This window comes from Limulus polyphemus, unplaced genomic scaffold, assembly GCF_000517525.1.
Source record: "Limulus polyphemus unplaced genomic scaffold, Limulus_polyphemus-2.1.2 Scaffold1380, whole genome shotgun sequence".
Taxonomy (NCBI): domain Eukaryota; kingdom Metazoa; phylum Arthropoda; class Merostomata; order Xiphosura; family Limulidae; genus Limulus; species Limulus polyphemus.
In genome coordinates, this window is record NW_013666990.1 from 83623 (window position 1) to 99214 (window position 15592).

At 33.1% G+C, this 15592-nt stretch overlaps 1 protein-coding gene across 1 annotated transcript in view; it reads left to right on the top strand.

Moving 5' to 3' along the window:
• The window catches only part of LOC106463332 (CAD protein-like), a gene marked incomplete at its 5' end in the record, with an annotated part of 157695 nt that overhangs the window by 81734 nt on the left and 60369 nt on the right, over positions 1–15592 (top strand). Inside the window, one exon of the mRNA XM_013923351.2 lies at positions 3696–3911. Coding sequence (XP_013778805.1) covers positions 3696–3911 — 216 coding nt within the window. The remainder of the gene's footprint in view (positions 1–3695; positions 3912–15592) is intronic.

The window sequence follows — 15592 nt, forward strand, 5'->3', positions numbered from 1 at the left end:
GCTAAAATTTTCACAAAAAAAAATAATTGACCCGCGATCAAAAAAAGGTTGCTGACCACTGATATAGACTAATAACATGCAAAACGTAAACAAATTCACTTATCTCTCAAAATTTTCCTGGGTTTCTATGTAATGAATTTGTTTATATATATTTATTTTAATATGAATGTTGTTTAGATTAAGTTTATATTTAGAAACATACATAGCTTATACTGTTAGATAGGTATTGCGAAACTCCCGCCTATTCTCCAGAATTGTAGAAGATTCTTGAGAGTAAGAATCAACAATATAAATGCTTTATATGTAAACGCTTTAACCAGTATTGTTACGTAAGACTGAAGTTTCTAGAAAACCTTCCCACGCCTATAAATATAATCATTGCGACATGCCAAGGAGAGTATCTATTATTAGTTCACTATAGTCACTGTGCTATAAACTTTGGAAGCTATAACTGTGATTTTTATAACGCTTATCAATTGGAAGATTTAAGATATCTCACCAGGAATATTTATAAATTTTGAACATTACAATTTATTTAACGTCAGTTGATTCTCATCGGACATTAGTATTTTTATGAAAACATTACCTAACTTTAATGGTGGAAAAAATTGTCGTGTGATCAGTGAGAGACAAAGCTAGCTAGCTTTCCATTAAGTGAAATAGATCTCCATCAATCGCTCATCGTGAACCCTCAATAAGATATCGGGGAGGTTCCAGACTAGAAAGAAATCTTTATATTGTTTGTAAATTTGTGAAACTTTTGTTTATAAATCATTGTTTGTAGTAACTATTTGTAATAATCGTTATTGTAAATTGTACTGTTGTATATATATATTAAAATGTATTTGTGTTAAAAACGAAAAGGGTGTGTATCAACCTTGTTGGCAAATATCATAAACTTTTTATATATCGGCATTTATTTAAATATTAAATCCAAAGCACAATTTAACTACTAAATTTAAATCATTTCACTCGGCTTCGGACTATTTGAAATTCTAATACGTAACATCTAACTATGCGGCAAGAGCCGTTACAAATTCATCCAAGCTAGTCGTTAACTTTCCAATGGGAACGATGTTTATAGTCTGAATGAAATTGACATTTAACTGTTCAGAACATAATGTTATACAATACATCATTTGATAGATGCGAACCTTGACTTTCTGTTGGTTATAGATAATATATAATGAAACATAAGAGAAAACTATCAACAAATTATGAAAGAGAGGATGAGACAGGTGGGTGTGTAAGGAGGGAGTCCGATTTTATTTTCGATAGCTCTGTAACCAAACAAAAATTATGGTTTTTCTGAGCAATAACGATTTTTATATAACAATGGTGATAACATTCCTGTGCTAGGAATAATCAAAATTTTAATATCAAGATTCTTAAAAACCAAATAAAGTATTTACACAGTTCAAATACTAAAACATATCTAAACTACAAAAAAGTTTCTAATTCAATTGTATAATCTTGTCATAACCTCAAAACTTCAAATTCAACAATATAACTTTGACACAAAAAATTTTATTTTAATTTCTAGTTTTTCTTTTCCTTATTAGTCATAAAAATCAGTTTGATATAATCCTAACTAACAACATTTCTGACAACATTTCTAACCAACTTTCAAGCAATATCCCTTTAATTTTTCACATTCTTGAGCATCTGGCACATTAGTTTTCTTTCTTTTTATACCTTTATTTGCTACTAGATGACTTGAGTAAAATTTAATGCAGGATAATTACCAGCTGTTAACAAAACACCTGATCAGCTTATTTACTTAGAGTGACACATCGGTTTGCATAAAGCCATATACTATAGTTATTGCAACAAAAACCTTAACATAACTCATTTTGTCTCACTATGAAAATAGTATTTAAACACTTTATTAAATCTAAATGTGTACGAGCCATCATTATGCATAAACAAACTCAAGAGAAATCCCAACTAAACACCAGAGGAAAAGGTACAAAAATGTGAAGATAATAATTATTAAAAATAAACGAGGGAATTATTTCTCACAAAATCACACTTGACTGCAAATGTAATCTTGTACAAAACTGTTATAAAAGGTGAATAAAAATATCACTGTTTTTGTTAATGACCAGAATTGAAATATGACAAATTTTTAAAAATCTTGTTGTTTTTCAATGTTACTTGTGGTTGGTTGTTAGAGCTGTAAATAATTGAAAGTCATACGAATCTTATGAACAAAGTCATTATTTCAGATAAGAGTTATTTACTTATTTTTCAAAAATAACAATTTTAAGTATGTAAATTTATATTTTTACATCTACAACTATTTCTTTAGAAAGATTTCTTTGTAAACTTTTATGAGAATGTAGTGATGTAAGTCCAGATAAATTAAGTAATACAGTAGAAAGAATAAAAATGTAAGTACTTTGTTGTTTCAGCGAGGCAATCTCTAGGTAACAAATATTCTCTCAATTTATGTATCATATATTGCAAGTTCTTTGTTTGTAATGTCACATGTTAAAAGTTCTTGTGCATCAGATATTTGTGTACAACACAAGGGTGTGACTCAAAATCTGCATTAATGAAGAGGCATGAAACAGTAAAGAAGGTCAGAGATGATGAGAAAGCGTTAAGAAATCATTCTTACAATTAATCAATTAAAATCATAACTTAATGTATTTCAGTTTAAGCTTCTCTTCTGGCTAATCAGTTGAGTACAGTGTGTGTGATGGTTTTCAATAAATACATTGTTAATGATACATACTTTAATACCCTATAAGTTAATTTAATTATAATATTACTGATCAATAGTGTTAAATAAGTTTGAATATTATTAGTTATTATTGCTATTAATTTTCACATGAAGATTGTTTTGCATTACCAGCTTAGTGTATGTAATGCATTTTAATTGATTTAAGTTTTATTTCTATTTTCTACTCAATTTATGAGCTGTTCTATAGGTTTGATCGATATATATTCCATTTATTCATGATAAGAATCTATTACTGTTAAGACTTGTAATATTCTTAAATGCGTAAAAGAAATATAATGCATATGTTTGAATAAAAATAGTTTGGGAGATATAATTGCATTTAATAAGTGAAACATTTTAGAGAAATTTAGATTTATCTTTTAAATTTTATAACTAAAAATATTCTCCTCTGACAAAATCTGCCTAGACTGATTTTTTGCAAGAATATTGAGTCCAAATTATGGCAGTAAAATAATTTTCAATTCATTAATGAGTTTAATTAACATTAGTAGGGACATTGTCCACTCAATTTGTATACAGTTTACTTTTATAGATATAGACTAAATTTAATTATTCTTTTATGTTTCTGAAATTCGTACTGATTTAGTTATTTTAACCTTTTTTATTCTAAACATCACTAAGTTTAACTAACCATAATAATTTGATTGTTTAAAGCAAGTGTCAGTTTTTAGCTATTAAATATCTTGATCAGGAATATGTGTAAACATATACTCTTTTTTTTTCCATGTTAAACAACTTGCCAAGTTCTGCCCTTGGCTTGTATGTCAATGTGGGATCATTGCAACACTAAGATAGTTATTAGTATACGGTTAAGTTTTGTAATCCTTTTAAAATGTGAAAACTGTAATCATACACATTATAGGCTGCAACATTTTTTTTAATAGGTGAGAATTGTAATAAGGTTCTGTTACTGAAAGATATTAAAACTGTTTTTGTTATATAACAGGATATTGTTAAACGACTCTATCACAACCCAAAACGGATCTTCAACCTTCCCGACCAGCCTAACACATATATTGAAGTAGATTTGGAAGAAGAGTGGATTATTCCTGAAGCAATGCCTTTCAGCAAAGCCAAATGGACTCCTTTTGCTGGAAGGAGTGTAAAAGGACAAGTTAGAAGGGTAGTTCTTCGGGGCGAAGTGGCTTTTGTCGATGGTCAGGTTTGTAAACTGGATTTGTAAAGTAGAAATTGGTGGTGCAGCTTTGGATTACTTCCAATGAAAACCAATCATTGTAATGTAAATTTTTTTTATAGCTGTCTCTTTAGTTCAAGTTAAGTAAAATGAAAATAATTGAATAAGTATTTAGTATAATATTTATAAGCTATTAGTTTATTTATCTTTTATAAAAGTATAGTTTGTCATATAAAACAGACTAATTAGTGGTAAATAATGTGCTAAACAAAACGTCCTAAAAGGTACCTCTATTTGTAAAATTTTTTTGTGTGCCACAAGCCTTTCACTCCCAAGCACCCCTTGATTCACATAGTTTAAATGATTCTCGCATGCAAATTATCATGCGACAAACCTCCACCAATAGTAGTACCACACAGCCACTTGACTCTTGTGACTCCCTCTATGCTATTCTACCTAACTATGATTTTTTGTTTGGCAGTGCTTGTGTTCAGATGTTTAGATTGTGCTCTCTTCAAGTATTTTTTTTTAGTATCTTGTATCAATTTCTCTCAACAAGTTTACTATTTATTGTACAATAGTGATATTTGTAACTTATTCCAAAGTATTTTATACTTCTACCCAGTTACGGTACTTAATATGTCATTATAAATTTTTTCTACTTTTTATTTCTTTCTCTCAACACAGTTGTGTTTGGTTATTCATTTTGAATTATGAATTCTGAACTCTAAGTTATCACTTCGGAGGTTATACCTTCTTTCAACACATTTACACAGGCTTCAAGTGGCAGTCCTCAATTGGGGAATTATCAGATTTACTTCATCGGGAGATTGATCGTCCAATGAACTGACCTTTGTTGAGCCTCAACTCAAGTTTGGGTGCCCACACATTTTGAAATATGGTCCACCATCTTTGGAAAGATGAGACTATACTGTTATGGTTTTTAATATTTTTACTGTTAATATTATCTGTAGTTATTTGGGTTCAATAACATAAGTTTAGTTAGATTAGCAAATACTCAGAGTCAAGTTCAGGTATGAAATTAGAGCTTAGTTATATTCTCTGTTCTATAACATTAGATTAGGTTTAACATGGGTCTTTGTTGTTTTAGGATCATCTATAATTCATCTTACTGGTACATTGTCAATTAGGTTGACAATATTGTTTTTTTTTAAAACATCACATTTTATACATATCTTATTGTCAATACAAACTTACTTAATTTTACAATATAACGGCTCTCTCATTTTCGTTATTGTTTATCTTTTATACTTCTTTATATTATTTTTGTTTGTGTGGACCCATAGAGCCAGGTTCTGCACAGACTTGTTTTCCCAATATTATACCTACTTATTGTTACGTTAGGGTTTTTGAATTAGAGCTTAGTGATATGCTTTGTCCTGCACAGTTTGATTAGGTTTAACAAGTGTCTTTGTTATTTTAGGTTTACCTGCAGTTCATCTTACTAGTAAATATATAATTAGGTTAACTGTCTTGTTTTCTTCAATACATAAAATTTTATACATATGTTTATTTTACTACACGCTTACATAAATTTACATTATATCAACTATTTCATTTCCGTAATTCTTAATAATTTATACTTCTTACAATTAATTTAGTTTGTGAGGACCCCTGGGTGCCAGGAGCCACCCTTCATACTCTAGATATTGTTTGCCTTCCTCCTACAACTGCCGAACCTATTTAGGACGACCTAGATTTTGTCAGTTTTCCTATACCTGATTATGGCTTGCCTTCCAAGGCCTGTACTGCGGAATCTGCTAGTCATACCTCAGCCTTTTTTAGACGCTTTTCACAGTATACTTTTCCCTTCTTCTCCAGACATTATGTTTCATGATGAGCATTTTTGTCTCTTTTGGGAAAGAGTACTTGCATGCCTTGCCCACCACAGGCTTTGGTTCAGTTTGCCTTAGCTTACCATGAGGCAGATTTTCTCCTTGATTCTGTGTACTTAGAATCTCTGTTGCCATTTCATCCTCCACCTAGTTTTCCATTTTTTTCCTACCCTATCGACTCTCCTACAGGAAATGTCTACCTTACACCTCTTTTCTTAGGTGTTACACCTATATCTAAGGGATTTTCTTGGGATACCTTTTCCTTCTTCCCTCTATGTTGGAGTGTTTGTCATTTTCAGTTCTTTCCCTCCACATGTAGTGTCTTTGCTTTTTGGATCTTCTGGGGTGGGACACTCTTGTACCATTTCTTTACCATCCACTTCTTATAGGGATTTATGTTTGGCTCATTTTCTCCATTTTTGGGACTATTCCTTTGCATTTAGCATCACGTGGGTTATCTGTGTTCTGTATTTTATTTTTTCTGGTTGCTCTTTCATTCTGAGTCATTGCCATCTTTATTCTCATGTTCCATGTCTGGCACCTTCCCGTTCTTTACCTGCCATACCTATGGGTTTATCCATTTGTCATGTTTGCTCAGTACTGATTGGAGTTCTGGTTCAGTTGGTCCCACCTCAATCACTTCTTGGTTCTTCTCCATTTTTAATATGTAGTCTTTGATCATAATCGGGTGGGCAATTTCTGCAAGATTGTGAATGCTCCAAATAAATGTTCTTATTTTTCCTTTCTCAGGATGCTATCTTAGGTTTTTCACCACGTGATTCGGTAACAGTTTCATGCCATGCCTTTTGGACTTGTTTTGTTTCTGTATGTCTTTTGTCAGATGGATTGCATTTTACCATACTTCTGCATTTTGGGGGATTTTTACTCACATCACTACTTGGATTTCTGGCTTTGGTTAGCTTCTTCTGAATGGGGGTGATCATAATATACTCATCTGCTTCTTACACAAGCAGCTCATGTGGTTGGATAAGTCTCCCCTGTTACCTACCTAACAATCTTGTCTATTTGGGGAGTGCCTTTTTAAACACCCACTTCTGTCGAGATAATCAACTCTCCTCCTCTATTACATTCGATGGAGCTTTCTGTTACCCACACCATTATGGTTCACTATCTTACTTCTAGAGGGGTTCTAATGCATTTTGAGATGCACCTTCTATGGATGCACTTCTCCTTTTGGGTCTGGCACATTTGTGGTCTTTTCATGATACATTGCACAACCAATTGCTTTGGATTCTCCTTGTAACTTTCCTCTTTCCCTCTTCGACTATATGCCTTGGTAGTTGAATACATCCCCCAAGTAATTTGGTTTACCAATTCCTTCCCCTCTTCCAGATTTGTTTCTCTTCCCTGATGTTCATCTCCAACCAAAGTTGGGGCATGGGTTGATCAACAAGAGGCTTCAGGACAGTGGTTTACAGATGAAAGGTTTTACCACATTAATACCATGGCACTTCTGGCAGTCCAGTTTAGTTCACTCCATTTCCAGCAGTTTCATTCCTTTTCACCACTCCTCTCTTGGTGATGTTTTCTTTCCTTCCTTACCCATTGGATTCAGCTTGTGATTTGATTGGCCTTTTATTCATTGTCTCTTTATTCCTGTAATCAATTCCTGGTGTCTTCAATCTCATCAAGCTCCTTATCTTTTATCTGCATCTCAACCCTGAGCTCTGGAACTACAACTCATACGTTCATATCCCATTATCTGTTTTGGGTACCTGTTTCTTTCTCGTCAGGGTAGTATCTTCCACCTGTTGCCATTCTTCACTCTTTGGTGAGACTGGAACTGAGTAAGTTTTCTTTCTTTGTTATATAATCTGAAGGTTGTGGGTCCGAATCCTTGTTCCACCAAGCATGCTCGCATGGGGGGCATTATAATGTGATGGCCAGTTCCACTGTTCTTTGGTAAAAGAGTAGCCCAATAGTTTACAGTGGGTGTTGATGACTAGCTGCTTTCCCTCTAGTCTTTCACCCCTAAATTAGGGGTGGTTAGCACAGATAGCCCTCGTATAGCTTTGCACGAAATTCAAAACAAATCAATTCTTTTGTTATATATCTATATATATATTATTTTTCATGGGCCTGCCACATATTTTGACCAAGATCCTTTGACCAAGAATTGTGCAAAAACCAACATTGTAAGGCCATATTGACATAACTTTCATAATTTCCATGGCCATAAAATACACACTGCACATTACAATCACATAAACTAGAGATGGGTGTTCTACAAGATTGCTTTAGGTTATTCCTCACATTATATTTGCTTCATAAATATGCCTCTTCTGGACTGTAGTAACCCATGGACTTCATGGGTAAAGCAGAAGAGGATTGTTGCTGATCCCTTCCATTCCTTAGATTGAATAAATTGAGTTTGTTCTGCTTTTCAAAATAGGGCTTCGTGGTCACCCATTGCATTGTCTCTGGTATGAACATGCCTCCAGACTCTCAAACACATTTTTTTCTCCCCCCATTTCTTCCAGTGGAGTAAAAGAGTCCTTACTACTTTCCAGTTCCAAGCCACTGGGATGGTAGACCATGGAGGTATCCTACTGAATGAGAGATATACAATATAAAAAATAATGACTCCATTCAGTTGAGAATAGGGCAGTGGTGTTCTGCTGGTATAGATAATGAGATGTCCTCCAAATTAATGTTTCATTTCTGCTCGAGTTTTTCCAAGGGGATATTGTAGCTTTAGAGTGAGCAGTCATAATATTGGGATACCTCATCCTTCCCCCACATGGAAGTCAGTTCCTGGCAGTTGAGTTTTGAAGTTATAACTGAACCAATCACCATATGTTCTCATATGTGTAGTGTGTTTGGGATCCTTCATCCTACCCCTGCATGGAGATTGGTTACCAGTTTTTGAGTTTTGTATTTAGAGCTGAACCAATCGACATGATGTACTCATACATGTAGTGTGCCAGTATAATTGCAGTTCACTCCTTCGATTGGAATCCCTCATTATACCTTCTCATGGAAGTCAGTTCCCAGTGGTTGAGTTTTGGATTTAGAGCTGAACCAATCAACATAAGGTCTCACACATGTTGGTGTCCCATGTCCCTCACTCAGTTTGCCTCGTGTGCACTACTCCAGTGTTGTGGGTCATGGTGGGTGCACTTGTTGGTTGTTCCACTTCTTGCTCTTGCTCTACCCCTCAAGGTCTTTATGCCGAAGATGATACTGCATTAGGGTGGTTCCAGTCTGTTTGTTTTGAGTAGGACATAGCACATTACAGGAACATCTTTATTGCTTCTATTTGTCTGTAAGTCAGTTTCCCAGTTTGATATATATAATTTATCAGTCTGCTCACACATCTCCAGTCCACAGATCGGTGTTGGGATTTCTCCCTCTCGTTGGCTGAACTTGAGGTGAAGATGGTATGATCCTCTTTCCAATTCCCACATGGATGTTAGTTCCTGGCAGTCATGTTTTGTATGCAGTTGACTTGCCATGTACACTCTGTCATGCCCTAGCCACTCTACACCTTGTGGCACATCCCTTATTTTACTCACATGCTATTCATCAATGAGATTGCAATTATAATACATTGTGGGATCCTTATGTGGTGCTCTCCTTGTACCTTCAGATGATGGACTGGGTTCATTCCTCTCTAGTTCCAGTGAGCCTTCATTCTCTTTGTCAGTAATCCATTATCTTGCCACAGAGAGAGGAGGAACTGCTTATATATATTTTTTTTTCTGTTGATTCTGGGCTTTGAATATTATATATATGAATTGAAAAGTACTACCTTTTTTGTCCATTTCACTTTTTATGAGAATGGTGTAGTATGAGAGGTACTGATTTGCACGATCGACACCTTTCATATGGTTATTGTATTGGAGAACATGCACAGTTTTTTTTATTTCTTCTCTAGTTATTCTATTTTTCTTTCCTGTGGTAGAAAAAGGTGAGTCATGGATGGTTGAAACCATTCTCACTTCTCTCTTGTCTTTCCATATGAAAATGAGAACATCACCTTTTCTATAGAAAGCTGTTTCACCTTTTTTCATTGTTGAAACTTCAGGCTTGGTGGCAACCCTCTATTCAGTCTTATTGTTCCACAGACTCTTGTTTTATGTTCTAGGAACAGGTGTGCAATGGAAATACTGATGTAATAATTGTCTTGGTATACGTGGTGCCACAATCCAAGATTTGGAGCAAGAACTGAAAGAATAGTCTCCTCCAATTTTTTTCTCCTCACCAGTATAAATCTCCATGTTGCAAATATAACCTGTGTTATTCTCACCAGCAGGCCATATTTTACTGTTTTTGCAGGGTTGTATGTTTGGAATCTTAGGCGTCCTCTCCACGGAATCATGGCCTCGTCCAATGACAACTGTTACTTTGGTTTGTATAGTGTCCTGAATTTATTGAGGAACTAATCCAGTACTGGTTGAATTTTGAAGAGCCTGCCCGAAGACTCATCCATTTTCTGATTATCATTGAAATGCCAAATGATTGAAATTTGTTCGAATCTGTTTTGGCTCATTGTCTGCAAAAATATTGGGCTAATCCAAAGAAGATCTCTTGAACATTAGTCTTTCCAGTTATATTTCCTTGTCTGTATCATTAGTAGAATAAGGCCTAGGAATTTCCTCATATCTGTAGGTGTAACTTTAGACCATTGAAGTCCTTTAGTTGACATTTTATGTTTCTCTGCAGTTTGATTATGATAGGTACACATTTCCAGATAAAACATTTCAAACAGGTCATCACCAAACATTAGACTTGTCATGGCAGCAATACTTTTGGGTTCAGATGGGGTTATAGTGACCCCTGGATTTCCTTCAAACATTTCCAAGTTCGGTGGAATATCTAAATCTAATCAGTTATCATTATCACAACAGGAAAACAAATCACTAATAGAAACATTTGTAGAATAATAATCACTTTCTGATTCAGAATCAGCTGACAGCACAACAACTTTACGTATCTTTACATCTAACAACATCACTGTAGCTAGAGTCACTGTCAGAATGATCCACAAACACATCCACATCAAAATCTTCACCTTCACTTGGAAGATCTGACAAATTATCATCAAATAGTTCAGTAATTATTTCATCTTCGCTCAACATGCCATGTTTTCTGTAAGAAGCCATTTATAAAAATATTGGTATTGTAAGTAAAAATCAGAAAAATAATAACCATCCGGAACAAAATAAAACACTCTGACTCCTTTTGAACACAACATTTTAATAAATGGCACACAAAGACACTCTGCACGAAACATGAGTTTCATCTTCACTCAACACATTACGTTTTCTGTGAGAAGCCATTTATAAAAATGTGGGTATTGTAAACAAAATCAGAAAAATAATAACAGTCCAGAATAAGATAAAATGCATCCAACTCCTTTCAAATACAACGTTTTAATAAATGGCATACAAAGATGCTCTGCATGAAACATGAGTAAACTCTTGACTCATCTGCAATGTGTTAAGGTAATGCCCTTACCAGAGAATAGGCTTGTAACAACTTACCAAAAGAGCCAGAATCGATGACAGTGTTTGTGCCCAAGAATCTCACTCCTTGGTGATGACATATCAATTACTTGCAAGTTTTCAAAACACGGGTTTAGTTAGTTTTAGATTTGGGGCATTATATGAGTGAAAGGATTTATTATGTGGATATGTTTATAGATTGTCACAGTTTCTAGTGTTGTTGTATGTATTTAAATTGTGGTGTCAATTGCAGTTAAAGAATGGACCTTCATCTGGGTTATGTTTTTAGTTTGATACACTAAAGGGAAATCTTTTTTTTTCTGCCACAAAAAGTTATTGGTGGTGTGTTAGATATATATGTTTAAGAGATATTATTTAGTTTATTTATTGATTTAATATTTAATGGTTATTTAGTTTTCATAACAAGAGTGTTAAAAGTTAATTATTTTAAAAGTAATAGTTATGATATGTTTTGTTAAGTAACTGTACGAGTCATACATTGTGTATGCAGTTTGGTTTTTATATTAGGCTTTTGTAATATTGTTGACATCATCTTACTCAAAGCTTGTAAGTTTTTCTCGTAATGTGAATATTGTTGTCACTAGAGGGCTAGATATTTCTAGATTTTTCTGTAGCTCGTTATATATATATGTATGGCTACAGCAAGTTAAGTTAAAGTAAGTTAGTGAAAGTAAAAGTGAAGGTAGACTGTGTGATTGTCAGTTTAGCCATAACGGGTGATTTCTAAAGTGAAACTTTCACAGTATGTATTATAACAACAAAGATAGAGAAGAAGAATTCATCTTCTCAGTTGGGTTCTGAAGTAATTGAACCAGCCTATGTGGACTTTTGATGTAAAGCTTTGGATACAACTATGGTAACCCATGGGGTAACATAAGTAAATTTTTCACTGATTGTATTGTGATAAAAGAGTAGAGAAGGAAGAATCTGTCTTGTCAGTTGGATTCTTAAGTAACTGAACCAGCCTGTGTGGAATTTTGATGTAAAGCTTTGGATACAACTATGGTAACCCATGGGGTAACATAAGTAAATTTTTCACTGATTGTATTGTGATAAAAGAGTAGAGAAGGAAGAATCTGTCTTGTCAGGTGGATTCTTAAGTAACTGAACCAGCCTGTGTGGAATTTTGAGTAGGTTTCTACAACAGGCAGTTGCTGTCCATTTGAAACTTAGATTCATTATGAATACTCTGCCTAAACAACCTATCAAAGAAGTAAAACATATGTACAAAAATTCGTTTACTGGAGTAAATATATGAATATATTCATTACACAGGCTGGTTCAGTTACTTAAGAATCCACCTGACAAGACAGATTCTTCCTTCTCTACTCTTTTTCACAATACAATCAGTGAAAAATTTACTTATGTTACCCATGGGTTACCATAGTTGTATCCAAAGCTTTACATAATGTAGAGGACACCTGAAGACGAAAGGCGGAAGACTTTTGAAACGTCGTCCTCTACATTTGTAGGTTTCCACAAAAGGCAGTTGCTGTACATTTGAAACTTAGATTCATTAGGAAATTATCTTTCAAATGATACAAAAAGGTACTTATAGTACCAAGTAGAGATGGACAATTAGTGGTATTTGCTGATCGATTAATTGAAGAGCTCATTAATGAATTACATTTGATTAGTTTATAAATACACCATGTCCCCTACAGCCTAAACAAGAAAAATATTTCCTGTTTTATTTTACCTCTTCTTTGTAAAAACCATATTTTTGGTAAAAAAATATTTTTCCAAAAGTTTTATGCAGGATGTATTGTAAATACAGACTAAATGCCATTGCCATTGTTTGTTTTTCAAATATGCAGTATTCCCACACTGATCTGTAAATCAAATGAATTGATAATTAATTAATGGTAACAAGTTTTACTCTCATGATAAAGGTAATAATTAAATATTAGAAAGAACTAGATTTTTAAAATTCACACAAATTTTTATCAGTTGCACATAGTAAAACTTTTGTTTATTTTATTAACAACATTTCATCAGGTTTACCTGGCATCATCAGGTGGGAAAAACTGAAGTTAACGAAATTTAATCTAAAAAAGAATCACGTGAGAATCTATAACAATAGTAATCTACAAGCATATGACTAAGCAATTGAATGAATAAAGTAATCTATCAATGAACTGTTAAGTTTAGGTAGAATAAATAAATAAAACTTTTAGGCCTGATTCTAAGTATTGAAATTTCTTCTTTACAAGAGAGAAGGGAATGACTGAAATAGATACAAGTAAAGAAAAAACTTTTCAAAAAAGAAAGGTAAATGTAGGGATGGCTAATATCAATCCTTGAAAAACAATTCAACAAAGATAGTAGGGATGGCATTTGCACCATTCTTACATAACAGCATAGGCACACTGTATAGTAGAATGTTAACAGACAAAAATAGGATAAATTAAACTCAATTGTGATTGAATAGTTATATATATATATATATATGTACACACATTATATTGCTATGTGTTAATTTTTGCCTGTACTATTATATAGGGATGATGCAAATGCCATCCCTACTAACTTGTTTGCATTGTTTTTGAACGTTTGATATTAGCCATCCCTACATTTACTTCCTTTTTTTGGAAAGTTTTTTTTCTTCACTTGTTTATTTAATACAGTGTTAAGATAGTCATAGTAAGGTTGTATTTATAATGAAGTACTAAACACAATGAGGTTCCAACTGTAATATTTATTGTTTATCTATTATTCCCTGGTAATTCCTGTTTCCCTTGTACTTAAGCATGTGAAAGGAACATCAGGTTTCAGTAAGGAAGCTAATTCTAGGAGGTAATGATAACATTGTTTAAACTAGAATTATGATATTTCTTAATTACTACTATTTGATAATGCTTATAAAAGTAGATACTCCATTTGAAACTATATCACCTCAGGGAAGTTGGTTGTAATAAAAAAAGAAGCAGAGAAAGAAGAACAAGAAATTCAGACTTTTTGCTATGATATTTACAGACATTCCAAGAACTTGTGACTCAGTCATTACATAGATATTGTTATAGAAGGAAACATTGTGTAATATTGTAAAGTTCTGATGATCTATTGAGAATATATTTAAAATACCATTTCGATGAACAATCCAAGCCATACCTACATTGGCAGTGCAACTGCCAGCCTGATAAATGAACACTTTGTATTTGTTAAGAATAGTGTTATGTATTTTATTAACCCTTTATCTGCTGTGCCCATTTTGATCTTATCATGAGGGCAAAATCACATTTGTGAATAGAAAAAATTATAGAGAACTTATCTTTTATTGGATTTCAGATTTTATTTTTGTAAATAGTAACATAACATTCAATTATTTGTACAAAATTGTATTATTTATTGAAGTTTAAAGAGGAATTTAATGAAAAAAGTCCTAAAATACGTTTTAGACAGTAAATAAGTGCCCTCTAAGAAGAAAAATTTTTTTCAAGGATTTAAAAAAATATTTCCTTCCACTTCAGCACTGGTCCTGCCATCTATGATTGGTACCTAGACCTTTTTCTAGTCTGTTTTCTTTATAAAACAGAGTCTGGGCGTGTTAAACCTCAGTTGTAAAACTTTTAGCTAATCCTAGTCAAAGGTGTCAATTTCAATACCATGTTATTCCAATCGCTGTATCTCATAGTTGACAAATCATAGGATGATAAGGAAAGCACGTGATGAAACGTTGTTCACTGGATTTTACAATATGATTGTGGGTGGTGCTTATTATAGTAACTGTCATTTTATGTAGAGGTGGTATTTAGTACTAACCAATAGTGCTTTTCTGTAAGCATTAGAAAACTTGCTTCTGGAAAAAACTGCATGGGATGTATGTGACTTTTATTATTTTCATATAGTAGCTTAAGTCATGCTGCATCGTATATGTATTTATATTGAAAAATTAACTGAAAATAGATATATTTTGTAGGAAAGAAGTTGATCCACGATTGTTAGGGTTAAGAGCTATCGAGTGGCGAGTGCAAGGTCTTTACATGAATTAGGCTTAGGACTTTGAACTGAAAGAGTTTGTGATTTTTTATATTCTTTTGAATTTAAATCTGTAGTTTTAAGTTAAATAATTTAGCGTAATTTTATATTTAGTTCATAATAATAATAATAATAAAATGATTCAGTATTTAGAATGATAAACTTGTGTGATTTGTACGTAATACTACTAGTACCAGTACCACATAAGAATTTTATATTCTTCCTTCTTACAATCTTTACTTTGTAGTAATACCCACACTCCTGTTGTTATTGCTTTAGAATTAAAACAGTCTTACTGATATATATATATAATTTATTCTAATATTTTGCAAATGGTTTAAAACTAAGTGTACAAGTGACAACAATAAAACCCATATGTTGGTTG